At 33.9% G+C, this 19,319-nt stretch overlaps 1 protein-coding gene across 1 annotated transcript in view; it reads right to left on the bottom strand.

Moving 5' to 3' along the window:
• The window catches only part of LOC143246524 (transcriptional coactivator YAP1-like), a 63,485-nt gene extending 52,598 nt beyond the window's left edge, over positions 1–10,887 (bottom strand). The window contains 1 exon segment of the mRNA XM_076493388.1: positions 10,201–10,887. Within this exon segment, the coding sequence (XP_076349503.1) occupies positions 10,201–10,691 (491 nt within the window). The 5' untranslated portion in view covers positions 10,692–10,887.
• Between the last annotated feature and the right edge of the window lie 8,432 nt (positions 10,888–19,319).

Raw genomic sequence — 19,319 nt, 5'->3', positions numbered from 1 at the left:
ATAGTTAACAAGTCACCACAATTTATACTTTTTTCTTCAAGTTGCAAAGAGACATCGCCTTTTTAAGGGATGGGAGAGGTACAATTATGAATCATGCAACTTATGATAGCTATGTATTAAATCATTCCAAAAAACGTAACTTTAAAAATAAAACTAGGTAACTCTTCAATTGGTCGAGATTAATCAGTATATATAAAGCTGTCTAATTCAGAACAATGTTTCAGACCATTAGACAATATCTGTGACTAAACTGAGATTTTGAAAGAAATTACTGACCTCTACAAGAAAACAAAGCTCAATCACAAGCTCGAGGAACAAAAGGTTCATATTAATTAACTGATATCTTATTCCTATACTCTTTCGTACTGTTTAGACTCTGCAGTGAGGCCTTAACATTAAAGCCTCTGTATATACAAGACTGTTTAGTGCTAGTTATTTAGTTCGTTTAGTCTTCACAACAAGAGTGTTAAAGTGCTAAAATAATTATTTTAAAGGTGATCGTTATAACAAACTTGGTTACGTAACTTGATAACAATCTATGTTGTGTGGGTAGTTCAGTTGTTGTAATTTGATGTCACATTACTCGAACCTTCCGACAAATTTGGTTACGTAACTTGATAACAATCTATGTTGTGTGGGTAGTTCAGTTGTTGTAATTTGATGTCACATTACTCGAACCTTCCGTTTTTGTTTTTGTTTTGTTGCCTTAAATAATGCTGCATCATGGTGTCTCGAAGTTTGCATAGAACTGTAGGCCTCGGTTGGGATTCACACGCGTTAAATCAAAAAAATTGTTAGTTTAGTCGTAACACGTAATTTTTAAAGTGTTTTCTTATAGTAAAGCCGCGTCGAGCCAGCCACCGAGGGAAATCGAACCCCTAATTTTAACTTTGTAAATTCGTAGACTTATGGCTGAACCAGCAGGGGACATTTAAAGTGAGTTTCATATTGATAACGTAAATGAATGTATCACTGCTACATTCTGGTAAAAGAGGAAAGAGAATTTTTGTCCACAGTTCTACGAAAACTTGTTAGGTATTATAATTTATCTCAGACGAGTCTCTGATTTATTATTTACGTATCATAACATATTATGATTTCAAACAGACGGAAATTTTAAAAGTTAATGTAATGTTAATATGTATCAAATTTATGATATTTGTCAACAAGATTGACACACACAATTTTCTTTCCTAACACAAATATATTTTAATATACAAACAACAGTACAATTTATAATAATGGTTATTTATATACAAAACTATATTGAGTATTCTATCTGATCTAGAACAGAATATTTTATCGACGGTCCATGTCTATGACGAGCCAATTAATTCTAAGCTGATATTGATACACTTTGCTGCTGAAGCTAGCTGGCTTGACTGGTCTCACGACGCTTACAAGATGATTTTTTACCGACGAATATATTTAACGTGCTCGTAGAAATACCAACGTCCGAAGTTAATTCACTGAAGTCAAACGGTTTATAATGTGAGAAATCTATACATTTTCCTCGTCAAATATTTGTAGTTTTCCAAATAATACGTATAGCTTCTGTGGCTTATAATATACTGACTGTATCAGACCAACAATATTATATTACTATCTCTTGGAGGGTCGATTTATAATTTTTGGGCGAAGTTCTAGAAAGTTCACTTCGCTGAATAATATTCGAAGATACGCTAGTGCTTTTGTAAAATACATTGTTTACTCTTACTTTCAAGTCTTAGTGGCAAGTCTAAGGATTTACAGTGCTAAAATCAGGGGTTCAATTCCTCTCAGTGGACTCAGCAAATAGCCTGATGTGGTTTTGCTATAAGAAAACAAACTTACTCTCGAGAATCTTCTACAAATTTGGAAAACAGGTAGAACTTGCGCAATATACATTTAACAATATACGTTACACGCATTAAACTGAAACAAACGTATACATTAAAATAAATGTATAACAGTAAATCCATCACAAACTGAACCAGTCTGTGTGATTTTTTGACAAGAAAAGAAAATTATTTAGTTTCAGATACAACTGTGGCATGCTATAGTGTAAAGAACTTTTGCACATTCGTTTAACTTGTTATGAATATATTTTAAAACAAGTAAACTGTGTGCTGTCCATTCAGTGTTCGACTTCATCGTCAATAACTTATAGGCACTTACTGTGAAAGCATACCAACCAACAACTAAAAACTGACAGCCTCAGCACAAAATGAAATTCTCATTCAATAATGATAATAAAATTCTAGCAATTCAAGTTCGTTGTATTAACACTATCATTCATCGAACATATAACGAATTTTGAAGTCAAATCACTGTAGAAAACTCTTCAAACATCTTGCACGAAATTGCCCATTTTTGTTTCCATGTAAAGTACACAGAACTCAAGCTTTGGTATTAAATACTGACAGTATTATTTTCTCGTGACATTTATTTTACTAGGATTTCTATAACCAATAAAGTTATGAACCTTCGAGCAATACAGTGCGTAAATAGGTTTAAAATATGTTACAATATGATTACCCTCTTTTCCTCCAATATAGACTGGAATCTCCATTCAGTAACAAAATATGAGATACACAAAGACTACCATTTGTAACCGACACGTAATCTCCTAACAATAATGTGTTTTTTTGTTTTGACAAAGTATTCAAGCACTTAATACTACAATTTAAGATCAACATTATCACCAACTGTTTATTCCGCTAATACAATCGCCGGAGAGAATTTTTGTGTTTTAATTTCGCGCAAAGCTACACGAGGGCTATCTGCGCTAACTGTCCTTAATTTAACAGTGTAAGACTAGAGGGAAGGCAGCTAGTCATCACCACCCACTGCCAACTCTTGGGCTACTCTTTTACCAACGAATAATGGGATTGAACGTCACATTATAACGCCACCACAGCTGAAAAGGTGTGCATGTTTGGTGCGACGGGGATTCGAACCCGCGACCCTCAGGTTACAAGTCGATTACCTTAACCACCTGGCCATGCCGGGCCCATGGGAGAGAAATCTAATGATAAGTAATGCATGTATATCAAGCGTAAACGAGCCCATACAACACGCGTAGTTAATGTCTTGTAACCGGAACTAAAATTCGTGTGAAATGTTTGTAAACCAACTTTACTGTCATTTCATTCTCAGATCTCTAATAACCAACTGATGTATTTACTTGGTCAGTTTGTTCTTTAAGTGGATATTAGAGTAGAGCAGATTCTTGGGGTTAAGCAGATACACAAGCGTATTGTGTATTCTGATACAGACTTGAAACATATAAACAGCTATATGCGAAAAGACCGATATACAAATACTACAGACTCGTTATCTTTACATTATATTAAGTATTATGTAGTTTTCAGTCAAATATTAAAAAATAAGTGTAATTTGCTCCCATTTGTAATACCTTTATCTTAGTTTCATTGCTGTTTTAAAAAGACAAGTGTATGTGTTTTCTTATAGCAGATAGCCCGATCTGGCTTTGCTATAACATTACTCTTTCGTTATAGGATATTCAAGAATTTCGATTCATAGCTTCCAATCAAGAAGCATACATCTAGTCTAGTTCTTGACAAAAATCAAGGCCCGGTATGGCCAGGTGGGTTAAGGAGTGCGACTCGTAATCTGAGGGTCGCGGGTTCGCACCCCCGTTGCACCAAACATACTCGCCTTTTCAGCCATGGGGGCGTTATAATGTGACAGTCAATCCCACTATTTGTTGGTAAAAGAGTAGCCAAAGAGTTGGCGGTGGTCCTTCCCATCACAGACTAAAATGAGTAATAACACTGTGTCTTCAAATATTGACTATTTTAAGAAAATTGTACCTTACTTGGACACAAGTATTTGCATCACAAGCAATAAAAATGTGCTTTATTAATTGTTAGCCAAATTCAGATTTTTAAATGACTTCATATGATAATTACACTTAAATTATTTATCTAGTTCACACCATAATAGTTCTTGCAGTCGGGGGCATATAGAGCGCACAGACGACAGTTATGTTTGTCAAACTCAACACGACCTGACGAACCCAAGTATTAGACGAGGGGTCTCGTCGGCACTTTCTAGGATAAACATGGCGTAGACTTATTACTTCTTTGCTTTCACTCTTAAGTTGTTTATAGTAATACTTATCTTGCTTACAAAAACAAATGTGTGAGCTGATCTATGAAGTGCTTACGCTGTATATCAGCGTTAGCTCAGTTTGCCCCTGAGGAAGGAAGGTTCACCATTCAGAAGCGCTCAGATTATAGAGTTTCTATTTCGTTTCTATAAAAACTTCTCGAACCTGCGTGTTTTCATCATCATGAAAGCGTTAGCAACAAGTAGCCTAAAGGCAGGGCGTCCTCAGTCAAAAGTCTCAGTGCACGGTCATCGGATACGATCACCAAGAGCGAAAAGGAGGCGGAAACTTGTAGCTTTTCTCTAGAATTTTGTTCTCACGAGCAAGCGCCAAATGTTCAGTAAAATGCACAGCTGTGTATAGATTTGATACAGTTCATCATTGGCCATACCTGACATTATTGTTTCAATACGAAACTGAAATTTCGACATAACTGAAAGGTAAACAGACTACGAAATCATAAAATATTTAAACTTTACTTGCTGTCTAACTACATAAATATATTTTCATAAGAATATAACGCCTGTATAAGGATATATAGACGGATATGATCTAACAGTGATTGGGAAATGTAAAAAGCAGGTTTCTGTAAGATCGCATGGACAAGCTGAACTTTCGTTACAGCATAAGAAAGCTTGCGAATGAAATTACGTTTCAAATATAATTACATTAGTTCTCGTGAATCTAAATTCTCACACAGGAATAAATAAACAGATAAATGCTGACAGACGTCGTCAGTAAGACTACTTTGCACTGGCTGCTACCCTTACCACTACAGGTTAAATTGATTGTCACGATTTAAGCTTAAAATACAAATCATTATGATGAAAAATTGAGGGAAGAAAACTATAATATCTTGTTTGAATACGATTATTTTTAGCAGATTTACTATTATATATTTATTTTAATGTTCATGTTTGTTTTCGTTAGATATATTTTTAGAAACGCATGTAAATTTTACTGTTGAATGCATACTGCGAAAGTCCTGTCTGCTCCCTAAATTTGTAGAAGATTCTCAAGTGTGAAAATCAACAAAGTACGATGTGTTTACGGAAACATTAGTGATTACTAGTATTACTGCCAACTAAAGTTTAGAGAACCTCGCCTAAAGATTATAAAACATAGTCATTGCAATACGGGGAGAGGCAATAATATATAATATTGTTGGTCTCCTACAGTCAGTATACTATAAAGCTCAGAAGCTATAACAGTGATAAACGCTTATTAATTGGGAAACTATAGAGATATATTACCAGAAATGTTTATCGATTTTAAACGTTACTAAACATTCAACTTCAGTGAATTCACATCGGACATCAATACTTTTTACGAACACATTACATAATTTCAGCGGTGAAAAATCACCTTGTAAACAGGATGAGAACAGCCAAGAATAGAATTATCTAGTTACTCGTTAAGTGAACTGTACTGATATCAACTCGAAATTAATTCGCTCATCGTCAAACGTCGATAAAATATTCAGTTCCAGACCATATAGAAGACGCAGTATTGTTCACAAAACTTCTGTTTATAAATTATTACTTGTAACAACCATTTGTAATTCTAGGTACTGTAAGTTGTAGTATAGCTGCAATATTAAAATATTTGCATTAAGAAAGAAAACTGTGTATCAATCCTATTGGCAAATATAGATGATACCTATCGATGTGTAATTTATAAATCAAAATTACAATTTAACTCTGTTCATATTGTTTGAAATCGTAATATGTTACAAACTGCAAAGTCCTCCAGGATTAATCACAATAAGTAATATATAGATCAATGGATGTAAAGACCTAATTATATATTCATTTGAAAACACGCCTAGCAAACAAAATCCTTTTATCTAACACAATTTTTAAGCAACTACTCTTCATCTGGTTAAATACGAAAATATTAATATAATAGCTCTACCATGAGAGGTAGAGATGCTTCCCTCTATTAAGTTAAGGTAGTTAACAGTTTATAAGTCTCGAAGGATGAGTGTGTTATAATGCTCGTGAATTCACACCATAGGGTATGTAATTTAACTACTTAATCCGAAAAATTATCTTCTAAATCTTGCATATGTAAGGGAATCGTAACTACCAGTGTAACATAAATTTATTTTTACTCAAATCTTACTCTATACAGCGATTACGAAACAAGACGATTTTATCCAGACAAGCCGATGAAGTTCGCTTTTTTTTTCTTTCTTTTTTTTGTGTCCAGTTGCTATGAGTATGCGCGCACATCAGTTACTGACAGTATCCCTCCCGTCTTTTGAGTTCATCAAACGAACTTTGCCTTTCATGGAGTTTGTTATATGACAAATTGACTTAACGATTTGAAATGTTTACATGAAAACTAATTTCTCAGCTATTAAAAAATGACATGAAAAACTTCTGAAACATTTTTACCAATCTTTTTTGGCATGAAATGCCACGTTTTCTAACTTTCTCGTAGTCGACACGTCATACTTAAGTTGTTGACACGAGTCTCCTTCATGTTATACACATTCAATGATTCAGCCGGTGAGACATGAACTGGAGTTCCAGACTTTCTCTATTTTGTACCCTTCCCCCCGCACTTTACTGACAAAGCTTTTAAAGAACAGTGTGAGGGAGGGAAGAACACGAGGAACCTACGCTATTTTCAGTTGAAACGAAACATCTTGAAGACCCCGCCTGCAGGCGCCCATGCGAGTCGAGAAGGCTGCCAGCCACGGGCCAAAAATAAGTAACTGGCGTAAGCCGAGACTTGGTTGGTTTCACTTGTTTGCTCGCTTTTGACATAGGCTGAATCAGGGGTTATAAGCTCCTGCTGGAAACTTGCCTCTTAGTGAAAATGCCGTGCCTGTGAGATGAGTGCTCAGGATTACTTTCGTTATACTATCTGTACACCATTGTGTGTAATTTGAAACATTACAAAAGTTCTAAATAACGTACAAATTAAATATTTTCGGAATAAGAATTACTTCATTATAAAAGTTACTGAGTCATACACACCATATATAGCCAATATATTGTTATATAATAATAATACAAACACATGTGGCCTCCATCATAGTAAGTGTTCTTGAGTAATAGTAATATAGTTACACCAGTAGCTTAAAAAACGCTATCAGAAAGAAGAAAACCTGGAATATGAAAACAAGTGGCATATCTCTTATCACAAGAAAAACACATGGCGTTTGCTTTATTAAAGTTCAGTTTCGTTGTTTATTAGGCTACGTAGATAAAACATGCTGTGCATTAAGAACAATAATGCAAACAACTGTGCATTTAACATTGACAACTTTGTTTCGTTTGTGTTAAAGAATCACAGCTGTTTGTGAAAGTGTGTGCAGTCTTAGCATAGACAGGGAAACAAAGCTAAGAGCGTGGGAAGAGCCAGTGACCCATTTACCGCTTTTATCTACATTTAAAACACCACAAAACACACTGCTAACAATTCGCTAAAAGCAGCACTTCTGTTTTAGAAGATGCTATGGAAGTTGTCTAAATTTATTTAGGTCATGATGATGATAATGTGTGGCATATACACTTGTACAGAAGATGGTGTTTTATGGCGCAAAGCAGCTAGGCTATCTGCGATTGTACAAAAGAACAGTGTTAGGTAGTTTATTAGGCAACTGTAATAATAATGTAAAAAGTAACATTATCTAACCTTCAAAATGTTGAACAATAATTTATTCAACTATGGATTAATTTGTGCCGTCTCACTTGTTTTTTGGAAATTTAATTTTACTCGATTCCATAAAAGTATCTACATAAGCATATTGACATTTCTATAAGAACAAATTCACTATCAAACTAATTTGTTCAGATTATTTTACTTTTAGATGTAAATTGCACATGAAAAAATAAAGGGCTTACAAATGCATTTTTATGCATACATATACAAAAAGATAACATAGTTCTCTTTACATTTACTTTGCTGCATTTAACACTGATATTTTCAATTTATGTAATATATTTTAGTATTTGTTATCATTTTTAAACCCATGAAAATTATTTTGTCCACCAACACAAAATTGCTTTTTGAGCTAGTTAAAATGTTCATAACAGTTAAGGATAAGTTGGTATTTATCACAGAATTTAACTACTGAATTACTATTCTGTTAACCAAATACTAAGGTGTATTGTAAAGAAAAACTGAAGTGTTACAAGTTCAGAATGTTGTGGAAAAAAATGAAAAATTTATCGGCAGGAATGAAAGGATTTCTTTTACTTTGTTATCATCAAAATGTACCAGAGTATCTCTAACAAGAATTTTGTTACAAAATATAAACAGACATCAACATGAACAGGTAACTGTAGGATTGTTTGCTCTTTGCCCAATAATGGCACAAATGAAACAGGCTGGAAAATAAAAATGTTTTTGGAACCACTAACAGTTCATTAAGGGCTATTTAAACAACTTTTATTCAGCAGACCAATGAAAATTTATTAATTCTGAGAGATACTGTTAAACAATAATAGAGTTAAATTGCATGGTCTTACCTGTTTTTTGGTAACTTAATTTACATGACTGTAGAAAAACTGATATAAAATTAAATAAATGATACACAAATGTAAAATAACATGACAAACCTTTGGCAGTAAGTAATTAGAAAAGTCTATTAGTTTATTTTAACTTTCAGAAAGTCTCAAAGATGTTGCATGATATTTTAATTGATAAAAATGTACTTTTATGAAACTCATGAACAGAAATGAAAAAGGTAGATGAAAGATTAGTTGGGTTATAAAATCAAAGGAAGTTAATAAAAGGCAATTTCTCTTATTTATATAGAATGTCACTCAACAGCATGTTTTCTAGCTGTGTCAGTTATGTAAAAATGCATTTGTATTACACAGAAATTGACTTATGGGAATTTGTTCATTACTAAATTATGTTTTATTTATGCCAAAAAATATAAAACTAGTACTTTAGTTTAAAACTCGGCAATGATGTATGTCAAATGATCATGTACATGAAATGAACTAGAACTTAAATGCTGTATGAATATCTCTTTTGCTGACTTCAGTATAACATTTTAACAAAGTTAAAATGATTGAATAATATGCTGAGAGAAAAAATACCCTGCCTTATTATATGCACTCTCAACTTGAATATTTATATAAAACAAATTTTGTACGAGTAAAAATGAAAATACTGATTCTAACTAACACGTGCCACTTGTTCATTTTTATTGATGTCTTTGTAAGCTCTTCCCTAAAAAATTGATTAGAAAATAAACAGTGTTTACACAATTTCAACAGGTTAAAGCAAATTTTTCAATAAGAAATTTCTGTAGTTATGATATCTCAAGTAGTTAATAGTGTCCTTCATAAATTGGAAGTATCATTTAATAGAATGAACTGGCTGCTTAATTAAAAAATCGAATATGATGAATAGTTACAGGTGCTTCAGTAAGCCAAAACACTACTGTCCCAAAACTACCTGCAGTACTTGGTTTAATCTAAAATGTAAGTGAGATATATTTTCCCATTACAGTCAGTGCTTTCTTTATGTGGTGCTCGTAACTGAAATAACTACCTATTACTCTGTTTATGGTGAATTATTATGAAACTAAACAATATTCCTCACAATAAGTTCACTGTCATTTTGTTTTCATGAAATGATTTCTATGAATTAAAACAAAAACTGACTTATGCAACTATTTTAGTTTTGAAAACAAAGAGATTTAAACAATTACTATAATAACTGTCTTCCAAAACTAAAAGAATACAATAACTTGTTTTATAAACAAGTAAGAAGATATTTAAACCTAAAATAATTCCAGTGAATCTTCATTTTGTATAATTGTACAAATAAGCACTTAACGTAGTTTTTATAAACATCATACATACATAAAACTAAATCTATTTGTATTTTTGGAGCCATATTTCATGTTTGATTTTATTTTGTTTTCTTAGTATAAAATATTAGAAGAAACTAATTTAAAATTTTATTTCTGTATTTAGAACTTTTTGTTAATTTATATCATTTCTATTGTTTTTTCAAACCAAATATTGAACTAAGTTACAGAACCATCAGATGGTAAAGATCATGTTAAATGGCTAAAACGATCAACTGATTGAAGCTCCAGTTGTAGAACTTACTTTATAAAATATCTCTCTCCAGACTGTGTTTTTGCCATCTCCCACCCTGGTGGAAGAGGAATACTGTCTATACTATCAGCACTCTGTTGTCTCGGATGTTGATGCTGGGAAGTGGTTTGATTGTAGCTCTGTTGAAGTGAAGCTGGCGATGAATGTGTGTGTCGATGGCTGACTGTTAAACCACCTACATTTATATGTTGTTGTGGCGAAGTTACTGTCGAATTTGATCCACCAGAAGAAAATGGGGGAGGTGAAAATGTTCCTTCAAAACTTGATTCTCGACTATGTGAAGCTGATTTTGATCCCCCATCAGGCGGCTGAAAAAACGATCGCGGAAGGTTTCGAAGTCTCATAGGAGGTCCACTTAACTGTACTTGGCTGTCTTTCGGTAGCATTGCAGCCTTGAAGAGGTCATCTAAATTCGTTTCGCTATCGTAGCAGACGGTTTGATTGGGTCCTTTTTGCTCGATGACATCCCTTGATTGGGACATCTTTGTGTTTTAACTGCCTTCCTGGATTAGTATATAAGATACCCAGGGTCGAGAGTACAATTTCGAATTAGGTATTTACCATGAATCGTGAAAATTAAAGGTACGATTTTGTTAGTTTATCGCTAGTAGCAGTAATACACTTTCGTCCGTACTCCTAGTTTACCTCTACCGTAACTACTCAGGTGTGTGCTTTGCTGCGGGAAGTGTATTAAGAAAACGACTGTAGCGACCCCACCAAATATTATCTGTACTACCCTGTCCGGTAGTACTTAAAAAGCTGTTGTATTTCCAAATACTTCCTTCCCACACATAATAGGCGTCATGAAATTGATCTGTTTAACGTAATGCAATAGTATTTCCATTGACATGTTTATACTTCATTATATCGATTTATATATTAATAGTTTCAATATAGAAATGTTGACAGTCTCTAGTGTATTTGTATTTCGTATCCAGTTTATGATTCATTAACTTAAATGCTTAAAGAAATTGTATTTATAAATTCCTACTTTATTTTTTTGATTTTGATTTTTTGAAGCTAAGGATTCCATAGAACTAGGTGAAATGGTTTTGGTTTTCAACTTAGTTGACATCGCAATATAATTATGGCTTAAAATTGCATAAGTTATACTACATTCATTTTTTTCAAAGCAATTTGTTTATGGCTTTAAAAGCAAAATAAGGAAAGTAGATTTAATTTCCAAGTTTTATGTGTCATCATTTTAATTATGAATATTTAAATGTATTATTAAGCAACTTGAATATCTTTCTTTCTGGAGCACAAGAAAGCGGAGAACCTTCAAAATGTCATTTGTGTAAACTGCTGCCCTCTACAAACAAATAGTTAAAACAAATAGTTAGTGTTATTTTCGGTATTCGTAGGTCATCTCGTGCTTAGGGCACTAGTAATCTGAGAGTTCGAATCCCACCAAAGAACATGTTCGCCCTTTCAGTTGTAAAAGCGTTATAATATATGATCAATCCCATTGTTGGATTATATTAAGTCTTAAGTCGGCGCAAACAATCTTCGTGGAGATTTACAGGAAATTCAACAAATATTATTCGTAATTAGGCTGGCAGTTGCAGTATAAGTTTGCTGAGGTTGTGTTTGTTAAAATACTTGTATTAGAATAACTGATCGAAATAGGAATTTGATGTTTTGTCATAAAACATCTATTTAATATATGTGTATATATACACACACACAAAAGGACCAGAATATAGGAGGAGTGTCCCATAAACTCATAGCCTGACCTATTAAGAAAACAGGCACTGGTTCAACTATTTTCCAACACAATCTTCTTTTGAGTTTGTGTACTTACACCAACATTGCTCTAGGGCCTTTATTCTCTCCTGAAAGAACTCGTCTTTCTGGTCTTCAGTCAGTGACTGGATGGTATGCACGAAATCATAACTCTGAAATATTCGACCTTTCAGAAAAAATTAACATTAGGGAAGAGAATCACTTGGAGCTAAATACAGAGAGAAAGGGAAGTAATTTATCAGTTTGAAGTCAACGTCATGTATTGCGTTAAAAGCAATACGCGATTTGTCAGCTGGGCATTTTCCTGATGAGGAACGCACTTATATATATATATATCAGTTCTCTTTCCTTTCATTTGTTGACTAAGGATGCACAGTAATCTCCTGTAACAGCAAGACATCTTTCCCAATAATCAACGAGTAAAACGCCCTTGGCATCCCAAACAATTGATGCCATGACCTTCCTAGCAGAGGGCTGGGACTTAAACTTCTTTGGAGTGGGTAAACTTGGATGTCTCCATTGCAAACATATCTATAACCAACTCATGAACTTGAACTACAATTTCTTTCTAGCCCTGTAGTCGAGGACTGATCTGATCTTGGATTATCTTTATATGATGGTCCATTGTGTTTATACTTACCACACTTTTTTCACTGTTTAATATGCCGGAGCACCCTCTTCTGATGTTGATCAAGTCACGGAGTGCAATCTTCTCTATGGTGTGTAACATTACTCACTTCTTTCCTTAAAAAATCCAGAACACAAGTTCTGGCCTAGTCGAATAATGCTAACAATGTAGCAAATGAGGTACAAAAAAGTGACAACTGTAAAATAATACCGGAATTTGAGAACCGTCTCAAAACTTTTTAGTGGAATACTTTGCGTGGTTTAAGTCCAAGCCTGTACGTAGTCATGTTGTTAAGGCACTTGACTCGTAATCCGAGAATCGTGGGTTCGAATCTTCGCCACACCAAACATGCTCGCCCTATCAGCAGTGAGAGCGTTATAATGCGACGGTCATTCTCATTATTCGTTAGTAAAAGAATGGCTCAAGCGTTGGCGGTGGGTAGTGATGACTAGCTGCCTTCCCTCTAGTCTTACACTGCCTAGTTATGGACGAATAACGCAGATAGCCCTCGAGTAGCTTTGCGCGAAATTCAAAACAAACGAAACCAAGCTTGTGTGTTTGCTATAACTATTACGGGTATCAAGGTTTGAGTTTTAGTTATAAGCCTCGAAGCGTACCGGATTTTAATGCCCGTGGTTGGCAGAACACTGATAGTCCACTGTATAGCTTTGCGTTTAACAATAACCCATCTCTTCTTCTAATGTACATTGACGTTTATGATATTGGGATTGGCAGATCTTAGGAGTTAATAATAAGAAGTTATAAAGAACTCCTCTGGAGACTTATAAATCGCCAACTATTTTTTATCGCAGCTTTTTCCTTATAGTTGCAACTATAGATGAGTAGACCATAGCGTAAAAAGAATGCTGCGTCAGTATGTGTGTAATGGGGGGGGGAGAGTTGCAAAGGTAAGAGGAGATCAAATGCTGTTGCCTGAAAGTTACGTAACTATCATAAATATGCCAACAGCTAGAAGTTACATAACTATTGAGTAACATAAATGATGCAGGTACCTGAAGATTGCATAATTTATGTAATAAACATCGAGGGGTATGACGTCATAGCACTAGAGGGCGCTTTGCTAGGGCTACGAGGAGGCACCAGATGGCGCATTGGTATGTTGAGTACGTAGATAATTTGTGAGCGAATCATTAGAGGGTGATGTAGATTAATGTATCTCAACATTGTCATAAGCACCTATATTTAGTTACAGGTAATATTATATGTATTTTTTATTGGTTTAGCGTAACAGTAATAGTTCTTGACAAATTATTTCATTTTAACACTGTTTTCTCAAAGGCTTTCCAATGTGATTTGTATAAAAAAGTCATATCTATTGGGGGTGTATTTACATAAACATTTCGGCCCGGCATGGCCATGTGGGTTAAGACACTCGGCTCTTAATCTGAGGGTCTCGCGTTCGAATTCCGGTTGCACGAAACATTTTCGCCTTTTCAGCCGTGGGGGCGTTATAATGAGACGGTCAGTCCCACTATTCGTTGGTAAAAGAGTAGCCCAACAGTTGGCGGTGGATGGTGGTGACTAGCTGTCTTCTCTCTAGTCTTACACTGCTAAAGTAGGGACAGCTAGCACAGATAGCCCTCGAGTAGCTTTGTGCGAAATTCAAAAACAAACAAGTATAAACAACTTGCAACAAAATCATTAACAGACATTAATCTTTGTGGGATCCATTTTGTTATAAGTCCATGTTCGAAAGTTATTGATGAATTTTCTTATCTTGATGGAATTATTTTCATTTCTCATCACGGCCAACGTAAGTATAGATCAAATGGCTACCAGGCTTAACTCTGATTCAGATTCATGATGTCTAAACTTATTTTTTTTTCTGCATGGTCAGGTAGTTGATCACTAGCAAATATTCCCCCAAACTTCTTTCACATAACAAATCTTGTGCTCGGTTAACTCAGCAGATAGCCCGATGTAGCTTTGCTATATGAAAACACACACACAAATCTTATGTTAGTGCCGAATAAATCTGTAGTGAACGTTGCTTCTTAGATATCAGTGATGGTGTTTTTAATTTGATCAGTTTGTAAAACTGATTGCAATTCTGTATAGGTAAAAACATTTAGTGTTGGGTAAAGCGCTACCAAAACGTATTTCAATATTTCCCTCTCTGTTTAACCAAGTTAAAGAGTGGATCTCCAGAAGAAAGAAAGGCAAAGAGCGTAGCGTTTTTCTAAAGCCTGACAAACGGCCATGACGACATTAAAGAGACAAATTAATAAATAATACAATACTGCTTCATTGTCTGAATCTTTTAACACCAATCACGCTTCATATGAATCCATCTGGCTATGTTTTCCACAACTTCTTAAATATTTACATCTGACAACTGTTCTCGAAATTCTTTCTGTTCTACAGGGTTGCCTTCTAATGGCTTGTTTGTTTGTTTGCTACACGAGGACTATTTCTGTTAGCCGACCCTAATTTGCAGTGTAAGACTAGAGGGAAGGCAGCTAGTCATCACCACCCACCACCACTTCTTGAGCTACTTCTTTACCAACGAATAGTGACCATCACTGCTGATAGGGCGACCATGTTTGGTGTAACGGGGATTCGAGCCCGCAACCCTCGGAATACGAATCGAGTGCCTTAACCACCTGGCCATCCTGGACCGGTGCTTTCCAGTGGACGTGACTTTGCTAAAAGAAAACACACACACTTTTTCCAGTGGCACAGCAGTATGTCTGCTAAACACCGGGTTTCGATACCCATAGTGTGCAGAGCATAGATAGTTTGTTGTGTAACTTCGTGCTTAATTTAAAACAACAATAGCAATATATAGGGTCAAAATATTTTCATTTTCTTTGTAAGTCGTTAATTATCTTACTGTTCGGAAAGAATTTTTCACAAGTTCTCCTTGATAATTCCACGTGAGATGCTCACGTTTAATATATCAATTTTTTTTTTCTGAGGAACGCCCTTCATGATCTCTACATTTTCATGATTTGTTGATTCCATTTTAATTTTAACGGATTCTATGGCCTGTATATGGAAGGTCTGTTGTTACAGATGGGTTACTGTCTTTGTTTTATTGTATATGGATAGCATATAGTTTTGTATGGCAAATTAATATCATTATCTATGGTTTAACATTTTATGTATTGGTCTTTGATAAACATTGAGGAAATAAACTCAATTTGTCAGTTCTTCAGGAACAAGAATCATTTGTTTTGTGTTCCATATTTAAACAAAAATTATAACAGCTTTACCTATAGCCCACCCTCCAGATTTATTAAGCAACGAAAGTATTAGTGCAATGTGTAACAACAGATATTCTTCCTATGTTAGTAAGTTTCTTTTCTCGTTAAGTGAGCCCTTCTTCAAGGTGAACTCTCTCAATAATGATTTGTATCATCTGAGCTTCTACTCTTGTATGTTTGTCATTAAAACGTTATTCTTTAAAAACATTTAAAGTGAATTCACAAATACTCACGATATATTCGTTCTTATATCCGGCAATTATTCTCTTAATTTATTTATGTAGGTCTAGGTAATGTACGGAGCAAAGCTTAATGTTGTTTAACCCTAAGAGTCATAATAAATAAATGAAAAGACTGTAATATAACGTATGTAAACTGAATTTACACATCCATTTAGATATAACATCAAATTGCTCACCATTCAATGGTAATGATCGTTAATGTGAACTCCAAATAGTTGAGTAGAGTCTGGAAGTTTGTTAACCCTGGGACATCAATACAATAACTGATTATAAAAGGAATTTTCAGCAGACATCGTAATTTATGGCTTTTCCTTTCCCTTTTTTATATACTGATGTAAAGTCCTCCTCAACAATCTAACCACACTCTACAGGTGAGAATAGTCGATATTTCCAGTTTTCCATGGGATGTGCTAAATATACTGTGACACCCATTCTTACAGACAATCTACAGCTAAAAGATATTTTTACCCCGACCATGATTGTTTTAAATACAAATATACCTATATATCCAGTAATTAAACATTTTAATGCTAGTTCTCTAATTACATATGGCCTATCCTTCAGAAAAAAATTCTTCTAGTTCTATCATGGCCGCAACCATGATAAATAAGATTACATTCAGTCAAACGTCAGTTTTAGATTAATTTGGTGTGTACACTGTAGCTTTATCTTTAGGAGAGAAACCTATCGTCAGTTTTTAAATTTTAACATTTCTTCTTAGAATTTGTCACGTGCTGTTTAACGCTGGAAAAGGTTAAATGTCTGTTATTTATCGCTTTCATTATTGAGAAGTTTAATTTCTCACTTTTGATAAAATTCAGTATGATCACTAATTTACAACAGGACTTCTTATCATTGTGTAGATACCTATAGTTTTGGGCACCACCGCCGACCCAAGATGTGCTATGATGACCATTAAGTTTGTCTGTAAATTCGCTCAGATAATCTCCTACAGGTGGTTAATTAGATTTGTCTAAAATTTAAACAATGCAAATGAACCTATCTTCTCAAATATATGATATAATTTCAGATGAGCATCAAAAGTTGTCCAATTTGCAAGAAAAATGTTGTTGTTTTTTAAAAATTTTAAGGTAAATATTTATATTTTTGTTTGTTTTTTAATTTCGCGCAAAGCTACACGAGGGCTATCTGCGCTAGCCGTCCCTAATTTAGCAATATAAGATTAGAGGGAAGGCAGCTAGTCATCACTACCCATAGCCAACTCTTGGGCTACTCTTTTACCAGCGAAGAGTGGAATTGAATGTCACATTATAACTCCCTCACGGTTGAAAGGGCGAGCATGTTTGGTGTGACGAGGATTCGAACCCACGACCCTTGGATTACGAGTCGAGTGCCTTAACTCACCTGGCCATACCGGGCCTTATATTTTTGTTTCCAATGAAAAGCAGTTACTTCATCATTAATTAAAGCAATATTTGTTATTACCTTAGTATTACCATTCATTAAAATTATACTTTTTGACAGATGTTACATAGGTTAGTTGTGATTTGTCTTCGAATATACCGAAACATCCCTAATCAGTTGAGAGTTTTGCAAATGACCTTAGATTAATTAAAGGCTGTTTCATGCAGTCAGTTGTATTCCTTCATTTCCAGCAAACATAATTTAATTCTCTTTTATCTCTGATATAAAGAAAGAGGGCCATCCAGAACTTTCCAGCTTTATTTTAAGAAAACGTATCAATATAATTTTTTTAAAAAACTGGATTTAATGAGAAAGTAGTAAATCTTTTTTCATCAACAGGCTTCCACTTTTGAATGTTTTGTTTGTTTTTCATTTCCTTGGTGACCCAGTTATCCATAAGAAATCGTAACGTTGGTTACATAGTGGTGGTGATCTTGATTCCACTTAATAGTAGAAGGGTAAAGTAAATTTGCCATTATTTCTAAAAGATAAGATAGTTTTCTTGAGGGCTATAAAACCAATTTATAGTAAATTGGTAAATTTTTGTTAGGCCTTATATTAGAAAATTGATCTCGCAAGAACAATGAGGAAATATAAAAAATAACATGAATTGCCTTTAAAGATGTTACTGAATTTTTTTAGGAAGTAACAAGAGCCAATATTAGAAAAATATTAATGACGTGTTCGTTAAATTTAAAGAGAGTTCAGTTGTAATATGTGTTATGCATTATAATCTGAACGTAAAATATATAGGTTTCACACACACAAAATAAGGATGAATGAGAATGCCTACTCGTTTGGCATCAGTGTTCTTCGCTTTTCTTCAGTTTTTTGTTGTTGTTGTTAATTTTCCTTCGTTGTAGTAAATGTAATAATATGTTGATCTAAGTAAGAGTGTTTTATTGGGTTTTTTAAAAAAATCCTTTTGTGACAGAAAAAAAAGAATATTACTTTCAAAACCTGCGAAACTGAGTTATGAAAAATGCGTTATTAAGACTAAAACAACTTTTACGAAGTTTCGGTTCACAGGTTTGTGTTATTTTATAGCTCATAAAATACCAGTTCTCACAGCAAAGCCACACCTCTATGCAACAACATCACAACTTTTCGATTCATAATGGTATTCAAGTTTGTGTACCAAGGTCTTTATGTGCACTGCCTGGCATCAACCAATCACTTCAGAAGAAAGCCCTAGATGTGTATGATGCATTTAGAGAGATATATAAGAGGATTTATTAATTTATAGTTTTTTTTTAATTGATATATTGAAAAACATAATACTTAACATCGTGTTGAAAACAAGCAAAATTATAAAATTTATAGTTATTTATATAATTATTTATCATAGTACCAAATTTTATAACTTATTAAATATTGAAAATATGTTAACAGTTCTTATGTATTAAGAGTTCAAATAGCCTAAAACTGAGCTAAATAATAATTTAAATTTAGAAGTTAATTAAATGTTAATATGTATGAAATTTATGACGTTTGCCAACAAGATTGATACACACAGTTTTCTTTCTCAATACAAAAGTATTTTGATATACAAAGAATAATACAATTTATAACAACGATTATTAAAAATAATGACTTACATACAAAAGTTTTACAAACTTAAAAACAATATTAGGTCTTCTGTCTGATACGAAACTTCCTTGACATCCTATCGAGGGTTCACGATGAGTGAATGAATTTTGAGTTGATATCGGTGTAATTTACTTAACATGGAGCTAGCTAGCTCTTTGCTGATCATATCTAAGTTTTTACAGAGCTGAACTTATATAACGTCTTCGTAAAATTACTAACGTCCGATGTTAATGAGCTGAAGTTGAACTGTTT

This window comes from Tachypleus tridentatus, chromosome 1 (genome assembly GCF_004210375.1).
Source record: "Tachypleus tridentatus isolate NWPU-2018 chromosome 1, ASM421037v1, whole genome shotgun sequence".
Taxonomy (NCBI): Eukaryota; Metazoa; Arthropoda; class Merostomata; order Xiphosura; family Limulidae; genus Tachypleus; species Tachypleus tridentatus.
Note: the sequence above shows the minus strand (reverse complement) of the source record. Positions and strands in the feature narration are given on the sequence as shown.